We start from the raw sequence: 19,393 nt of genomic DNA on the forward strand, positions 1-19,393 counted from the left end.
TAGAAATGTTAGGTATTATTATAAATATTATTCTTGAAGAAGTTAGGTGACCAAACACTTATTTTAACAGATGAAACTATTTAATAAAAGAGTTTCGTTTAAATGCACAAAAATGATGGGCTATATTCACTGAGAAATGCAGAAAACTATTAATTTCCAAAACAGGTGAACTCATTTATGCTGAGCACTGCACATATCTTAGACATTCGTCAAATAGCATCCAGCATTTCACAGAACAAAAGACCAAATTAGTGCAATTAAAAAACAACAAATAAAGCAATAATATTTAAAATATGAGCCGAAATGGTGTGTGTGTTTTGACAGGATGATCCCCATCCCCCAGGATCTGCAATGCAGCAGCAGATGCACTGGTGCAGAGCTGCGCGTGTGTTTGTCAGTCCACTGCTCTCCATAATGACTGTGCAGCGGCAGGTCCAGCGTTGCCTGAGAACGTCTCATTGGCATTCAGTATATAATACACCGATGAATGTAGTCCCTGGACGACTGCCCCTCTTTACTACAGTTCATACATTCACTTTAGCAAACCTACAAACACACTCAGATCTCAGTACACACTAGGGAAACTACATGCTGTGAGGAGTTTGTATCATTATGAGGTATATGGTATGTTAATAGACACTTAAAACAAGACATTTAACTGTTCTTATAAAGATTGATAGCCTTAAGGTAACACTTTACTTGAAGGAGTGCTCATGAATGTGACTGAGATGTTATGTATGCTTATGACAACTGTTATTAAGTGTCATTTGTTCAGTTATATCATGTTAAATGCAAAGTTGACAGTTTTTTTATGACAACTTGACTTAAACCAATACATCACAACCAGTCTTCATCTTTGTCATGACAACTTGACATTACCAACACAACTGGTCATAAATTTGTTATAAACATGATTGTCAAGAGCAGGGGCGGACTGGACATCTGGCAATTCTGGCAAATGCCAGAAGGGCCGGACCATTTTTAAAATGTGGGCCGGTATGCTATTTTTTAAATGACGTTTTTTTTTTTTTTTTTTTTTTATGTATTGTTTTTACATGCAGGCAGCTTTTATCTCTTGCAAGATGTGAATATTATGATGATGATGATGATGATGATGATGATGATAATAATAATAATAATAATAATAATAATAATAATAATAATAAATGTTAAGTATTGGCCTAATCGGAAATGGCCGACTGGTTTCGAGATGGGCCGACCCAATCAGAGGTTACATTGACGTAATCAAAATTTGGCAAGAATGTCAAACAAACAGTAAGTGCAACACAAGCTAATAGTCAGAGATGGACCGTTAAAAAAAAAAAGAAAAGGCGGTGCCGAAAAGCCCAGAGAAAGCCAAAAATTGCTCTAAAATCAGACGCTGACAAATGCATAACATTAACTGAAATAGTCTTAAAAGGACACTGTCAACAGCACGAAGGTCAATGGTTTGAACCTCGGCTGGGTCAGTTGGTGTTTCTGTGTGGAGTTTGCATGTTCGCATGGGTTTCCTCCCGGTTTCCCTCACAAGTCCAAACACATGTGCTATAGGTGAATTGGGTAGGCCTAATTGTCCGTAGTGCATGTATGTGAATGTGTGTGTATAGGGGTTTCTCAATGATGGGTTGCAGCTTGGAGGACATTTGCTGCGTAAAATATGGTACTGCTTACATTATTTCACCTTCTGTACACCAATATAAGTAGTGAATGTGCGTGTCCGTGGATGGGGCTGTGTCGGTGTGGTAATGTGGGCTGGTGTGGCTACAGTGCCAGGGCTGATTTTTAGTCCCAGTCCGCCCCTGGTCATGAGGCCGTTAGAATTGTGTCATATATTTTCATGATTTTTCTGATCGTGTTTCCAGTGGAACAAACTGTATTATGGCTTGTTTTCACTGACTGGTAGAGTGTGGTATGGTACGGGTCACCATTATGAGGCTTGCGTTTCTACTGCTAAAAGGGTACCAATAGTACTCTTTTGGTGGGCGTGGTGTACGGCAGAAAGTTTCAGTCTACGTCATTTTCGATTGAGAAAAGTATGAAATACCCTACTGTAATGTCTGCAATTATATAACATAAATAAATAAGCGCAACATATATGAACACATACAGACCCTTACAGTATCCGATATGTTACCAACTACAGAAACACTCCACACAGCAGACATTTAGTCCTTATTTTATGTTCAAAAACATGAAATATAGCCCACAGTCAGAGCAAACCTCTCATCTGTGTCTGTAATCTTCAGCATCACGTGTAACCTCTTGTTAGAGAGTCATTCCATCATTCAGAGTTCATAATAGTTCAAAAGACAATGATAATAGTTAAACATGGCAGTTTGTTCATGTTTGCTGAAGAAATAACGTGCTCCTTTTTTACCGACTTTTTCTTTGTATTTTCGTGCTTCACTCTCGCGTTGGTCATTTTCTGACTGGATCGTATTTCAAAAGCACGTCAATAATCATGCACACATTATTATCATGAGCTCAAGAAGTTTGTTATTTTAGATAAAGACACGCGGCGAGCGCAAGCAAGAAAGCTCGTAAAAAAAACTAGGGGGCACAGAGTAAAATCTGCTCTTCTTCTTGGCTTTGTGGGTGTTCATCAAGACGAGACAAGGTTTGTTTGAGCCCGGGTCGACCATGGCTTGTTAATATATGTATATACAATTACGCTGTAATCTCTCGGCTGTGTATTTAAAACATGGCGGTTCCTTTGTTTTCATTCTGGCTTGTTGCATGACCGACTGACGCATCTCTGTAAACCTTTTGACACCCTTTCTCGTGTTTGGTACAATTTCTAAAGGGTGCCGAAAAAGTGGTACGGTACGTTAAGGTACGCCTTTTGACAGTGGAAACGGCCATAAAAGTGTACCAAACCATACCAAGCAGCGGAAACAGGCCATTAGTCATTTTAATGTCTCACTAAAAGAGTCATTATTCTCAACATTTGTATATTCGGTGACATTTTAATGACAAATTCAGCTTGTAACACTGTAGTTGAGGTAAAAAATAATAATGATGGCGATGTGTAACATATTCATAATGGCTTCATGTCAATCATGTTTGATTATGGTAATGTCAAGCTGTCATGACAAAGACAAAAACAGGTTGTGATGTATTTGTTTATGTCAAGTTGTCATAAGAAACAATCTCATCTTTGCGTTTTACAGATGAGGATGAGTATCGGTTCCTTGTCATTGCGATCAGCCGATACCGGGTACCGATTCTGATGCTTTAAGCTTTATAATGCATAAAGAACATTTTCCCTCTTAAGCCTGATTTAAACTCCTGCGTCAAGCGCACGAGTATGGTCCGGCAAAGCCTTTGTGAAGGAGGTCCAGATGGAAACCTTTGTTTTGTGTTTACCTTATGATTAAAGTTGTTGCACGTCCGCCAGTTCCCACCAGGATTAGCTACTTGTAGCATTCAGAAAAAACAAAACACCCATGAAGAAACTCGTCACAGAGGAACATAATAAGCTGACATGTAACTCGGGAAACAACCACGTGTGATCGGTTCATGAGATACCGATCTCAAGCCGATCGATTGGAGCGTCCCTAATTCAAAATGTCATAACAGAGAGAATGACACTTAATGACAGTTGTTATAATTCTCAGTTACATCCATAAATCTCATTCACATTTATGACATGGTGTCATGTCATGCTTATTAAGGTGTAATGACAGCCTTATGTCAAAAAGTCAAATTCAAGCTGCATTTGATCTTGTGCCAAATCAACTTTAAACCACATAATAAAACTGACTATCACTTGCTTGCCAGTTTAAATAAATAAATAAATATATAGGTAAGTAGTAAGTAAGTAAGTAGTAAGTAGTAAACAAGTAGTAAGTAGTAAATAGTAAGAAGTTAGTAAGTACGTAGTAGGTAGTAAGAAAATAAGTAAGTAGTAAGTAGTTAGTAAGTACATAGTAAGTAGTAAGTAAATAAGTAGTAAGCAGTTAGTAAGTACGAAGTAAATAAGTAATAAGTAGTAAATAAGTACGTAGTAAGAAGTAAATAAGTAGGAAGTAAGAAGTAGTAAGTAGTTAGTAAGTATGCAGTAAGTAAATAAGTAAGTAGTAAGTAGTTAGTAATTAAGTAAGTAGGTAAGTAGTAAGTAAATAAATGAATACACAAATACATAAATGGATAGATAAAAGTAGTAAAAAGTAGTAAGCAAGTAGTAAGTAGTACGTAGTTAGTAAGTATGTAGTAAGTAGTAAGAAAATAAGTAGTAAGTACGTAGTAAGTAGTTAGTAAGTAGTAAGTACGTAGTACGTAGTAAGAAGTTAGTAAGTAGTAAGTAAATAAGTAGTTAGTTAGTAAGTTTGTAGTAAGTAGTAAGTAATTAAGTAGGAAGTAAGTAGTAAGTAGTTAGTAAGTACGTAGTAAGTAAATAAGTAAGTAGTAAGTAGTAAGTAGTTAGTAAGTATATAGTAAGTAAATAAGTAAGTAGTAAGTAAGCAAGTAGTAAGTAGTACGAAGTTAGTAAGTACGTAGTAAGTAGTAAGAAAATTAGTAAGTAGTAAGTAGCAAGTACGTAGTAAGTAGTTAGTAAGTAGTAAGTAAATAAGTAGTATGTAGTAAGTTAGTAAGTACGTAGTAAGTAAATATGTAATAAGTAGTAAGTAATTAGTAAGTAGTTAGTAAGTACGTAGTAAGTAGTAAGTAGTTAGTAAGTACGTAGTAAGTAGTAAGTAAATAAGTAGGATGTAAGTAGTAAGTAGTTAGTAAGTACGTAGTAAGTAAATAAGTAGTAAGTAGTGAGTAAGTACGTAGTAAGTAAATAAGTAGTAAGTAGTAAGTAATGAGTAATTAAGTAAGTAGGTAAGTAGTAAGTAAATAAATAAATGCAAATAAATAGATAAATGGATAGATAAATGGATAGATGGATAGGTTCTCATGTACAAAGCTTTTTGTACAAACCTTCCTAAAAGTGAACGTATGAGAGAATACATCTGAATTTATTTATTATAAATAAAGGTCTATGTTTCCAGTCCCGGTTGGGCCAGTTGTCATTTCTATTTGGAGTTTGCATGTTCTTTTAGTGTTGGCATGGGTTTTCCTTCGGGTGCTCCGGTTTCCCTCACAGTCCAAACACATGCACTACAAGTGATTTGGATAAACTAAAGTGTGTATGGATGTTTCCCAGTATTGAGTTGCGGCTAGAAGGGTATCCGCTGCGTAAAACATATGCCGGAAAAGTTGGTGGTTCATTCCGCTGTAGCGACCTCTGATAAATCAGAGACTAAGCCGAAGGAAAATGAATGAATGTTTAAATATAATTTAATAAATAATAATAATAATGTACATATAAGTAATATAACAGCTGACCTGGTTTGTCTGGTGAAGTCTCAGCAGCGGACGATCCAAACAAACGTGAGATGAATCCTCTTTTCTGTGCAGCAGGAGCTGCAAGTTGGGCAGGAGCAGGTGTCGGTGTGGCGGGTGAAGCCTCTAAGGTTTGTGACAGTGTCTGGTGGACTTGTGTGGCTGTGGTCTGGGCTGTAGGGTGTGGTATAGATGGAGGTGGTGGTGGGGCAGGTGTCTGAAGTGGGACAGGAGCCTGTGGGGTGCTGGGGCTAGAGTTACTGGGAGAAGCGGCTCCAGGAAGAACCACAGGAGACTGGGAGCCAGATGACGGGCTCTGGCCATTAGAGGGCGCCGGAGAGCCGTAAGCTTTGCGTGCTTCCATCATCTCAAGAAATCTGCAAACATAATTGATGGAAAACTTTGATTAGTTGACATTTTTGTCTGAGTGGATGAATCTTGAAGAAATTATAAAACAATATTAGCTTGACTTGTTTTAGTTTTAGTAGCAAGATCAGAATCCGTTTTACTGCCAAGTGTGCTTCACACACAAGGAATTCAGAAGCTTCCAGTGTACATAAAGTGACAACACAAAATAAATATGAAAGAAGGGCGATAAAAATTAAACATGATGCAGTTAGTCAAAAAAGCTCTGGATGTTAAGTTGTATGTACAGATTTGTTATAAATATACAGGTTATACGGTGCTGTGTACAAATGCATATGTAGAAAGTACTGCATTGTATATTGATATAAGGTGCTTTGAACAAGTGTGTATGAGAAAGTATTGCACATGTTTATTGCACAGTAGGAGAATATTTAACTGTTCATGAGGTAGATGGCCTGAGGAAAGCAACTTTTCCTGTGTCTGGCTGTTTTTGTGCTTGGATCTCTGAAGCACCAGTTTAAACAGGAAGTGTGCTGAGTGCGAGGCGTCCAGAGTGATTTTGTGAGCCCTTTTACTCACTCTGGAGGAGTACAGTTCTTGAAGTGTAGGAAGGCCAGCGCCAGTGATTCGTTCAGCAGTCCGGACTATTAATAATCAAGCGACGCGATTGACACAGGCATTTTAGTTGTTTGTTTATCTTTCAATTTCTAAATATGCTTGGTGACTAAAATATTATTTTAATAAATATATCTGTTTAATAAATCTGTTTTGATTAAATGCACAAAAACAAATTGCCTATATTCACTGAGAAATGGATACAAATATTAATTTTCAAAATGGGCTGTACTCAATTATGCTGAGCACATGAAAAATAGCATTTAAGGCTTCTCAATACGTAATGAGGGGTCTTCAGTTTCTCTAAATTGATTTATCAACTTTTAATAACTTTTTAAGATCCAGCGAACACCATTTGTACTGTATGTGTGTGTGTGTGTGTGTCATAGTTTGTGGGAATTTATTTGGTGCGCAAACTCACAGTAAATTTTAGATACAGCCAAAGGCTTTGTGAATGTACCGAGTCTAAATATAATAAGGCTGCATCCAAAAATCGCATACTTCCATACTATATAGTACGCTAAAAACAGTATGCGAGAATAGTTTGTCAGAATTGATAGATTTCGTAAAACAGTATGCTAGAAGTACCCGGATGACCTACAGTACTACTTAAAGCGAGATTCTAAAGTTTGCATCCGATGCACGCTACTCTTTTCCATGATGCACCACGAGAGAATTCATGAATGGGAGTGAAGTGACGTAACTGACGCGGGTAGGTCATGTAGTCATGACAAAATGGCGGCAGTAGTACGTCTGAGTTCCATTCATAGTACTCACATTCATAATGTATAGAACGTACTTTTCTGTTGGCCAAGTGATACATTTAAGTTCAAACGCAGTACCTAGGCCAGGGGTCGGCAACCCGCGGCTCTAGAGCCGCATGCGGCTCTTTAGCGCTGCCCTAGTGGCTCCCTGGAACTTTTTCAAAAAATGTTTGAAAATGGAAAACGATGAGGGAGGTAAATATATTTTTTGTTTTAATATAGTTTCTATAGGAGGACAAACAATCTTAACGTTTTCCAATGCTGTAAAAGTGTGTAGAATATTTAATTTCAACATTTCTGTCAACGAAGATTTGCGTCATAGCCTGCGACACACGTTTCTATCAGCAGGGCGGGATGCCAGGCAGGTAGCTGTTGTAAACAAACCGGCGGCTGTGTGATGCGCCATGGAGCGCAAGCTGTCTTTGCCAAAGATGTACAGCGGGGCACGCTTTCTCATTTTCCCTCCCTGAGAGAATTCAAAGAAGCCCATCCCGATCACTCACTCAACGGTGATTATTTACAAGGTGCGATCGTTGATATGCAAACTGCATTTGGGAGCAGATTTTGCGAGTGGCGAAAGGAAAAAACGAGACTGTCTTTCCTTGACACATACCCCTGGAGATTGACCCTTCCTTGTTGAACACATTCCCAGGAATGACTCGAGCTGATCTTGAAATGGAAATGGCAGGCTGCGTTTTATCGCACTGTTTGTTGCTCAGATAAGGGGCACGTTGTGCACGTTCATTTTGATGTTGTTTTTTTGAATCCTCAAAATAAAAAAAACATTAAAAAATCTGATTTCTTTATTGCATTTCTTTAATTTCATCAAAGCAAAACATAATGCAATAATATTGTAATGAAGTTAAACTTGAACATTAAACATAATGCATTAATATTGTAATGAAGTTAAACTTGAACATTAAACATAATGCATTAATATTGTAATGAAGTTAAACTTGATAATTAAACATAATGCATTAATATTGTAATGAAGTTAAACTTGAACATTAAACATAATGCATTAATATTGTAATGAAGTTAAACTTGATCATTAAACATAATTCATTAATATTGTAATGAAGTTAAACTTGATAATTAAACATAATGCATTAATATTGTAATGAAGTTAAACTTGATAATTAAGCATAATGCATTAATATTGTAATGAAGTTAAACTTGAACATTAAACATAATGCATTAATATTGTAATGAAGTTAAACTTGATCATTAAACATAATGCATTAATATTGTAATGAAGTTAAACTTGATAATTAAGCATAATGCATTAATATTGTAATGAAGTTAAACTTGAACATTAAACATAATGCATTAATATTGTAATGAAGTTAAACTTGAACATTAAACATAATGCATTAATATTGTAATGAAGTTAAACTTGATAATTAAACATAATGCATTAATATTGTAATGAAGTTAAACTTGAACATTAAACATAATGCATTAATATTGTAATGAAGTTAAACTTGATCATTAAACATAATTCATTAATATTGTAATGAAGTTAAACTTGATAATTAAACATAATGCATTAATATTGTAATGAAGTTAAACTTGATAATTAAACATAATGCATTAATATTGTAATGAAGTTAAACTTGATAATTAAGCATAATGCATTAATATTGTAATGAAGTTAAACTTGATCATTAAACATAATTCATTAATATTGTAATGAAGTTAAACTTGATAATTAAACATAATGCATTAATATTGTAATGAAGTTAAACTTGATCATTAAACATAATTCATTAATATTGTAATGAAGTTAAACTTGAACATTAAACATAATGCATTAATATTGTAATGAAGTTAAACTTGATAATTAAGCATAATGCATTAATATTGTAATGAAGTTAAACTTGATCATTAAACATAATTCATTAATATTGTAATGAAGTTAAACTTGATAATTAATCATAATGCATTAATATTGTAATGAAGTTAAACTTGATAATTAATCATAATGCATTAATATTGTAATGAAGTTAAACTTGAACATTAAACATAATGCATTAATATTGTAATGAAGTTAAACTTGATCATTAAACATAATGCATTAATATTGTAATGAAGTTAAACTTGATAATTAATCATAATGCATTAATATTGTAATGAAGTTAAACTTGATCATTAAACATAATGCATTAATATTGTAATGAAGTTAAACTTGATCATTAAACATAATGCATTAATATTGTAATGAAGTTAAACTTGATAATTAAGCATAATGCATTAATATTGTAATGAAGTTAAACTTGAACATTAAACATAATGCATTAATATTGTAATGAAGTTAAACTTGATCATTAAACATAATGCATTAATATTGTAATGAAGTTAAACTTGATAATTAATCATAATGCATTAATATTGTAATGAAGTTAAACTTGATCATTAAACATAATGCATTAATATTGTAATGAAGTTAAACTTGATCATTAAACATAATGCATTAATATTGTAATGAAGTTAAACTTGATAATTAAGCATAATGCATTAATATTGTAATGAAGTTAAACTTGAACATTAAACATAATGCATTAATATTGTAATGAAGTTAAACTTGATCATTAAACATAATGCATTAATATTGTAATGAAGTTAAACTTGATAATTAAACATAATGCATTAATATTGTAATGAAGTTAAACTTGATAATTAAACATAATGCATTAATATTGTAATGAAGTTAAACTTGATCATTAAACATAATGCATTAATATTGTAATGAAGTTAAACTTGATAATTAAGCATAATGCATTAATATTGTAATGAAGTTAAACTTGAACATTAAACATAATGCATTAATATTGTAATGAAGTTAAACTTGATCATTAAACATAATGCATTAATATTGTAATGAAGTTAAACTTGATAATTAAACATAATGCATTAATATTGTAATGAAGTTAAACTTGATAATTAAACATAATGCATTAATATTGTAATGAAGTTAAACTTGATCATTAAACAATTCATTAATATTGTAATGAAGTTAAACTTGATAATTAAACATAATGCATTAATATTGTAATGAAGTTAAACTTGATCATTAAACAATTCATTAATATTGTAATGAAGTTAAACTTGATAATTAAACATAATGCATTAATATTGTAATGAAGTTAAACTTGATAATTAAACATAATGCATTAATATTGTAATGAAGTTAAACTTGATAATTAAGCATAATGCATTAATATTGTAATGAAGTTAAACTTGAACATTAAACATAATGCATTAATATTGTAATGAAGTTAAACTTGATAATTAAACATAATGCATTAATATTGTAATGAAGTTAAACTTGATCATTAAACATAATGCATTAATATTGTAATGAAGTTAAACTTGATCATTAAACATAATTCATTAATATTGTAATGAAGTTAAACTTGATAATTAAACATAATGCATTAATATTGTAATGAAGTTAAACTTGATAATTAAACATAATGCATTAATATTGTAATGAAGTTAAACTTGATAATTAAGCATAATGCATTAATATTGTAATGAAGTTAAACTTGATCATTAAACATAATTCATTAATATTGTAATGAAGTTAAACTTGATAATTAAACATAATGCATTAATATTGTAATGAAGTTAAACTTGATCATTAAACATAATTCATTAATATTGTAATGAAGTTAAACTTGAACATTAAACATAATGCATTAATATTGTAATGAAGTTAAACTTGATAATTAAGCATAATGCATTAATATTGTAATGAAGTTAAACTTGATCATTAAACATAATTCATTAATATTGTAATGAAGTTAAACTTGATAATTAATCATAATGCATTAATATTGTAATGAAGTTAAACTTGATAATTAATCATAATGCATTAATATTGTAATGAAGTTAAACTTGAACATTAAACATAATGCATTAATATTGTAATGAAGTTAAACTTGATCATTAAACATAATTCATTAATATTGTAATGAAGTTAAACTTGATAATTAAACATAATGCATTAATATTGTAATGAAGTTAAACTTGATCATTAAACATAATGCATTAATATTGTAATGAAGTTAAACTTGATAATTAAGCATAATGCATTAATATTGTAATGAAGTTAAACTTGAACATTAAACATAATGCATTAATATTGTAATGAAGTTAAACTTGATCATTAAACATAATTCATTAATATTGTAATGAAGTTAAACTTGATCATTAAACATAATGCATTAATATTGTAATGAAGTTAAACTTGATAATTAAACATAATGCATTAATATTGTAATGAAGTTAAACTTGATAATTAAACATAATGCATTAATATTGTAATGAAGTTAAACTTGATCATTAAACAATTCATTAATATTGTAATGAAGTTAAACTTGATAATTAAACATAATGCATTAATATTGTAATGAAGTTAAACTTGATCATTAAACAATTCATTAATATTGTAATGAAGTTAAACTTGATAATTAAACATAATGCATTAATATTGTAATGAAGTTAAACTTGATAATTAAACATAATGCATTAATATTGTAATGAAGTTAAACTTGATAATTAAGCATAATGCATTAATATTGTAATGAAGTTAAACTTGAACATTAAACATAATGCATTAATATTGTAATGAAGTTAAACTTGATAATTAAACATAATGCATTAATATTGTAATGAAGTTAAACTTGATCATTAAACATAATGCATTAATATTGTAATGAAGTTAAACTTGATAATTAAACATAATGCATTAATATTGTAATGAAGTTAAACTTGATAATTAAACATAATGCATTAATATTGTAATGAAGTTAAACTTGATCATTAAACAATTCATTAATATTGTAATGAAGTTAAACTTGAACATTAAACATAATGCATTAATATTGTAATGAAGTTAAACTTGATCATTAAACAATTCATTAATATTGTAATGAAGTTAAACTTGAACATTAAACATAATTCATTATTATACTGTAATTAAGTTAAACTTGAGACGGCATTGTACAACAGAGTAGTCATGTGGCACGTCATTCTCTACAGGATGCACTGCAGGGAAATGAAAATTTTACCATGAAGGCTCAGTATGTATTTGTAGCCAACGAAGTCATTTTTATAGTAGGCTAATATAGCTAATATAAATACATACAGCATGTGTTGCCATCATTATAAGGCTTATATAAAGCTTTTAATTTTTTGCGGCTCCAGACATATTTGTTTTTGTTTTTTTTGGTCCAATATGGCTCTTTCAACATTTTGGGTTGCCGACCCCTGACCTAGGCGTTTTCGGAGGCAGCCTAAGTATTTGCTGTACTGTACGTGTGTGTGTATGCATGGTTTGACCCTCACATGTCAGCTCATGGAAATTTATTTGGTGCGCAAACTCTCACAGTGAATTTCAGGTATAGCCATAGCCTTTGTGAATGTACCAAGTCTAAATATAATAAGGCTGCATCCAAAAATCTCATTCTTCCATACTACATAGTACGCTAAAAACAGTATGTGAGCAGAGTAGTGTGTCAGAATTCATAGAATTGGAAAAACAATATGCAAGAAGTCCCCGGATGACCTACTACTTCCGCCGAGACTCTGAGGTTTGCATCTGGTACGCACTACTCTATCCCATGATTCACTACGAGAGAATTCATGAATGGGAGTGAAGCAACGCAACTGATGCAGGGAGTTCACATGATCATCACAAAATGTCGAATGTAGTATGTCCGAGTTCCATTCATAGTACTAGCATTCAAACTGCGTAGAACGTACTTTTACTCCTAATGGTCGGGTACTACATTTAAGTTCAAACGCAGTACCTACTGTGAAGTAGGCGATTTCGGAGGCAGCCTGAGTGTGTGCAGTACTGTACGCGTGTGTGCGCATGACCCTCACATGTCATAGTTCTGGTCCTCTGTCTCCTGCTGAACACTGAGCTCCTCCAGAGTGGCATCGATGTCAAGCTGATTTGTCTCCAGTTGCCGTAACAGAGTCTCCCTCTGCAAACATCAAGCACACCATAAACCCACAGGACGTCCAAACTGACCTCCTTTCTACTCAAGCAACCGCTTTCTGCCTTAGTATCCCTAAATAAGGAGAACTGGAGATTAATCAGCACACAGACAATTCATTGGCAACTAAATGAATAAATAAAATGCAGAATCCCTGAGTGTGTTTACATCACTTAAAAAGGACTTAGGGGTAGAGAGACAGGCAGATTTTATTTGAGTTTATATCTATTATTATGTGTTTATAATTATTATTTAATTATTTTATTATTACCACCTTTTTTACCATTTTATTTATTACCACCTTTTTTGCCTATCCTGGTATGTACAGATATGGCTACTGAGAAATCGCACAACTCCCCGGTAAAGTGTGTGACACCACAACATGGTTTAACACAAGAAATACATGGCCAGCAGGGGGCAGTTATGTAACATGGTGAGCATACTGAACTGATCCATGATATTGAGCACATGAGCTACCTGTAAACGGTGTGAAAACATATACATTATAAACATATACATTATAGTTGAACTTTTTAAAATGCCAATTTTGGAGTGTCTATTTAAGTGCAGATAGCACACCCCTTTGGAATATGCTAGTCGAGTGCTGGAAATATTTAACATTTAATGACATGTACTGTATGATCACTACCTGTAATGCTGTGTTCACACCAGACGTGAAAGCGCGGATTTGCTATTCGCGCGTAAATAGCCGCGTGAACATTTGAGTTTACTCGCTTCATTCGTGCATTAAATTCACTTCAGAACAGACGCGGACTCGTGTGATGAGCAGGGCTTCTGTCTGCCCAGTGACTCTAGCTTCGTAGCTAAATGGCTAACATGGATTTTATGAAGAAAATAACAGTGTTTATGTGCTTTATGAAGACTGAAAAACAGCGTTGATTTGTTTAGGGTCGTGTCTGAGTCCACTACATCCTTTCAGAGGTGCATCCAGCTCTGTGAGCTCATAAACTCCTCCAGAAACTGAACCTGGATGACGGAGGCTTTCAGTGGTGCTTCTGACTTAGCCAAGCCCAGTTTGATGACTTGTTGTCGGTGTCGCCTGGAGGATTTCCCCCGGGACACCATCAACAAGTTCTACGTCACAATCACGCCCCCACAAGAGCAAACTTCTGATTGGTTAACGTGGCGCAAATGTCCGCTGAAGTTCAGATTTAATTTTTATCATTTTGTCAAACGCGCAAAACGCTCAATTCGCGCCGCACCAGTCGCGTGTATCGTGCCGCAGGATATCTATTTGCGCGTTTGCATTGACTTACCATGCAAATCACTCGCGCTTAACGCACGTTCCGCGTCTGGTGTTAATGCAGCATTAGTCAATGAAAAAGCGGTTGTTTCTTCCGCCACCTGGTGGCTATTGCGTAAAGCACAGAAATGTTTTTTTTTGTTAAATGAAAAGGTGGCTTTTACAACCGCAGTATTGCACGTGACTGCAGTTGACAAATTGCAGTATTGCGCGTGCAAAAACGCACATTCTTAGTAGCCAAATCTGTATCTTTTACTGTTGCACATTTTACATCTGCAAAGTGCCTTGAGATGCTACTTTTAAAGGCGTTATATAAAAAAATAAAGCTTATTATTATTAAAATCTTCATAACAGACGCTTAAATGTGCACAAACTAATAAAGAGGGTTAAACAATTGGGGTTAACAAGTTTGTTCAAAGTCATGGCAGTAAGACATGGCCTTTAGCTGAAAAAGATAGCAAGGAGAGGAAAACAGATCTGGACTCTGCTCTGAAAGTTTCATGAGTTTCACATGCTGTGGAATGGGATTTGCATACAAGTTTGAAAAAGTTGGTCAAGCGATATTCATCATAAGATTAGGTTTATGATGGGATCACATTTACTTTTTTGTGATCGATTGCTGAACTTGCATAATGGTATATGAGTCACAAAATTGACCTAAGCTGCTTAAAAAGTTACTTTGACAGGTATATTAAGGAAAACTGCTTTATTGCATATGCATGTTCAGCGTAAACATGCAATTTCAAAAGCCTTAAGTACACTCACTGGCCACTTTATTAGGTACACCTTACTGGTCCCAGGTTGGACCCCTTTTGCCTTCAGAACTGCCTTAATCCTTCGTGGCATAGATTCAACAATATTCCTCTAAGATTTTGGTCCATATTGATATGATTGCATCTTGCAGTTGCTTTAGATTTGCCGGCTGCACATCCATGATGCCAATCTCCCATTCCACCACATCCCAAAGGAGCTCTATTGGATTATGATCTGGTGACTTTTGAGGCAATTTGAGTACAGTGAACTCAATGTCATGTTCAATAAACCAGTCTGATATGATTTGTGCTTTATGGCATGGCGTGTAACTAATATAACTAATAACAACTGAATGTTATTAGTTATTACCTTTATTTAATAAAATGATTATGACTTATGATAATTAGATTACGGTTATGATTTTAATGCATTATTGGGCAAATAGGGTAACGCTTTAGTTTAGGTCACCGTTCATGCTCTTATTAAGATGTTAACTGTTCATTAATAGTTACAAAGTATAATATTATTCTGCATCCCTAATAAAATAAACCTAACCTCTACCTGACTAACTAGTAATAAACAGCTAATAAGTAGTTTAAGCTAATAGTGTTAGTAAATGGTTTGCTTATACAGTGATTTGAACAGTGTTTAAATAAATACTTAATCAAATTACTCATAAGACAGGGACTTTCTGCCACCTACTGGTGTTTTTAGCTAATGTACTAGCAGAAAAACATACTCGGGGAAAATATAATGTAACTATCCATACATAAATGCTAAATATATATCTACAGTGCTCAAAATATACAAGTACACCCCTCACAAATCCCTCAATTAAATAAATATGTTCTAAAGGATACTTAACAATATTATATTTGTGCATTTATATTAGATTAATCAGTAATGAAGCCAAATATGGAGCTAATCTAACGAAATAACTTTGATAACGGTCGAAAAATGTGCAGGCTAAATTTATGTGTGAGGGAAAAATATTAAATAAAAATAAAAACATTGAAAAAAAGAGCAAAAATCAAGAGAAACAAAAAATATATTAAATTGTTGCAGTATTTTGCATTAACTTAAATGTAATACCTTTCTATTTCTAAAGATGTTTGGGGACTAAAACATTTTATATTTAAATATATCTGTTATATAAAACATTTTAATAAATATATCTGTTTAATAAACATGTTTTGTTCAAATGCATCAAAATATATGACCTATATTGATTGAGAAATGAATTTAAGTATTAATTTTCAAAATGGTGTGCACTCATTTATGCTGAGCACCGTATGTATTATATAAGTTTTGGACAATAATATCACACAACCCTAAGCAGTACCCCATGAAACAACATTCATCTTTTGTTTCTCTTTGGTTTTATGTTAGCTATAAGCTTTAAATGTAGAAGTTAATTTCTCTAACAGCACCCATCAAATACGCTAAAACCGCTCCAATGACCTACTAACTGTGGCGTGGCCTCAGGAAGAGATGCTGACACATAAGACAGAGCAGTCACCATTGATCCTGGCCTTTATTAATTAATGCCATTCAGTCTCAAGAGACACATAACAACAAGGATACGAGGAACAACTTTAACACTAATGACTAAATCTGTTGAGTTTAAATCTGCTGGTCCACAGCTGCCTACAGCTTCAGTAAAGTTAATTACCATAATGTTTACACACATTTCTGACTAAAATCAGCAGTGGTGTTGTTATAAAATTAAAATATATCTATTTTAAAAATCAATTAAAATGAAAACATATAAATAATACAATAAATATATTAAGATGAGAAAAGTAAACCTAAAAAAGAGATTAATTGAAAACTAACTTAAAATAATTTTAAGTTAAAGTACTAATATCCCTAAACGTTAAATAAATGTAGAAATAAATGCTGAACAAAAATACTGAAAAACCCTACTAAGAAAACAAGCCTTTTATTAGTTTATTAGTAACTAATAAAAAAAGGCACATCACTAAAATAAAACAAAGAAAATTAAAATAAAAACTAAAAATATAAATATAAATATTACTATACTGTAGACTTTTATAGTGAATATCATATTTATATTTTAAGCATTTAAGTTTTAGTGTTAGTAATGTGTTAGACAATAGTACGAAATAAATAATGATCAATTAACAGAAATAAACAACCCACTGACATCAATTTCTAGTATTTTTTATAAACTAATATATACTATTTATATTTTTATATAAATATAAATATAAATAAATAATAAAGTCATTTAATTGATTGATTAATTAAAAATGTATATTAATATTTAATGATAGCCAAGTTGTGACTTTAAGGGCTTAGTTGTGGACTAGTTTGGTTGGGTTGATTAAAGGCATAAAAATATGATTCTGTACAGAGATACTGCATTGATTTCTGTATTTTGATACGAATCAATAAAATTGTTAATCACTAAAAATGTATATTAATTTTCATGTTTCTTCCAAATCTGGAAATCATGGAATTTTACTAATGAAATGCATGATTTAAACAATTACATATCTTGCTCGTTTTCCCTTCCTATAAACAAGAGTTAATACTTACACTGTAGTAAAATAATAGCATTAATACTAAAATAAAAGTGTTAATACTAGCGCAAAAAAACATTCTTAGCTTTTAGTACTAAACATGCATTAATATGCATTCATGTTTGCACCTTAGCACCATTCAGGCACCTTAAAAACCCTTTTTACTAAACTACAACTTTTGTTTAATTTTTGATTAAGAATGGATCTGAATTGAGACCCCATTGTCCTCTTCTGACTGCACATGACATGATGTTAAAACTAAACATTGAGCTAAGAGCAAACCGTTATCCTTATCTTAGGAGTTTCCTCTGACCTGTAGCTGCAGGAACGGGATGTTGAAGAAGCGATGGAGGTATTTGAGACCAAAGCCGTTTTTCATGGAGGACTCGGCATAGTGGATGTAGGAGGAGCCTGGAGGTCTGAAAGCAAAAGCAGGAAACGTGGCATGATTCATAACAGCTTTGCTTAGTATATTTAGAGACAATTGTTTTTATAAGGAAGATGAAAAAAACCTTTTGTCAGTAACATTATTAAATACATATCTTGCCAGTATATAATGAAACTTTTGATAGCCCTAATGCCTGATTGTTAGCGTATATATGAATTGTTTCACTCAGAATGTGTGTAAATGTCACCGACTCGGCCCCGGTCATTCCCCTCGCTGGAAAGCAGAGGTCACCATCTCCGGACTTTTAGCATTACATCATCCATCTACACTGATTGCGCATACACCTGATCTGAATCTTGTTAACGACCCACGTACCTCTTATAAGCCGCACTTAAACACTCAGTCAGTGCGAAGTCTTGTTCAGCCCCGGCCAGCATTACTGAGCGTTATATCCAGCCTGATCTCATGTGTACGACTCCAGCCTGTCTCTTACCTTGCTTCGCCTTCTGCCTGCCCACGACCCACGCCTGATATATGGACTCTGATTCTCGCTGCCTGCCCTCGACCCAAGCCTGATACACGGACTCTGATACTCGCTGCCTGCCCTCGACCCAAGCCTGATACACGGACTCTGATTCACGCCCACTGTTCTCCACTCATGCCTGGTAACTCACTCTGTGTCTGTTCATCGTCATTCTTAAACCCATTACTACTACTGTGGATGTGTTTGTGCACCCAGGTGCATATTGTGTGTTTGAGTGAGATTGTGATCAATAAATACTGCATAATGGATCCCTCCGTGTCAGTCTCCTCGTTACAGTAAAATACCTTATTAATCATTTTAAATGAGGTCAGACTGCATGATTTTAGCCCCGATTTTGACACACCGACATATTTTGAGAAATCGCCAACAAATGTCTGAAATCACAGGCAAATCGGTGCTTGTTCACACGAGTGACAGTCACACAGTGTGAACTATCAAAGATGCGATCTGAGAAAATCTCTGAGTCTCTTACACCCTTGAGATATTTGGCATGTTAAATATCTGGTACTGTCGGTGATTGAAAATCATGCCTTGTGAAATGAGTTCTGATTGAAAACAACATTAGCCATTACCTACAGCCAATGAGAGAGCAGCATCCACTAGTGTGGGTATCTGCAGGCCAGCGGGAGGTTGAGGGAGAAGTTAAAAGGGCTTCTATTGGGTCTATTTGGACCCAAGAAATGGAGGAAAAACTAGTGGAAATTTGGCAGGAGCACCCATGTCTGTTTGACGTGAGCAATTCCACGACTGGGCTTAGACAAATTGCTAATTCCCTTCAAAACTACCACATGATATACTATGTGACCCTTACATT

General features: G+C 33.4%; 1 protein-coding gene across 7 annotated transcripts in view; it reads right to left on the reverse strand.

Moving 5' to 3' along the window:
* rabl6a (RAB, member RAS oncogene family-like 6a) overlaps positions 1-19,393 on the reverse strand; it is a 66,220-nt gene that overhangs the window by 22,195 nt on the left and 24,632 nt on the right. For all 7 annotated transcript variants that reach the window (XR_015490728.1, XM_087253182.1, XM_087253180.1 and 4 more), the window contains 3 exons: positions 17,961-18,066; positions 12,969-13,072; positions 5,335-5,708 (listed from right to left, as the gene is read on the reverse strand). Coding sequence is in view for 6 of the 7 variants with exons in the window: in XM_087253182.1 (XP_087109308.1) it covers positions 5,335-5,708; positions 12,969-13,072; positions 17,961-18,066 (584 nt within the window). In the remaining variant the exon portion in view is untranslated. The remainder of the gene's footprint in view (positions 1-5,334; positions 5,709-12,968; positions 13,073-17,960; positions 18,067-19,393) is intronic.

This window comes from Danio rerio, chromosome 5, assembly GCF_052040795.2.
Source record: "Danio rerio strain M-AB ecotype USA chromosome 5, GRCz13ab, whole genome shotgun sequence".
NCBI lineage: Eukaryota > Metazoa > Chordata > Actinopteri > Cypriniformes > Danionidae > Danio > Danio rerio.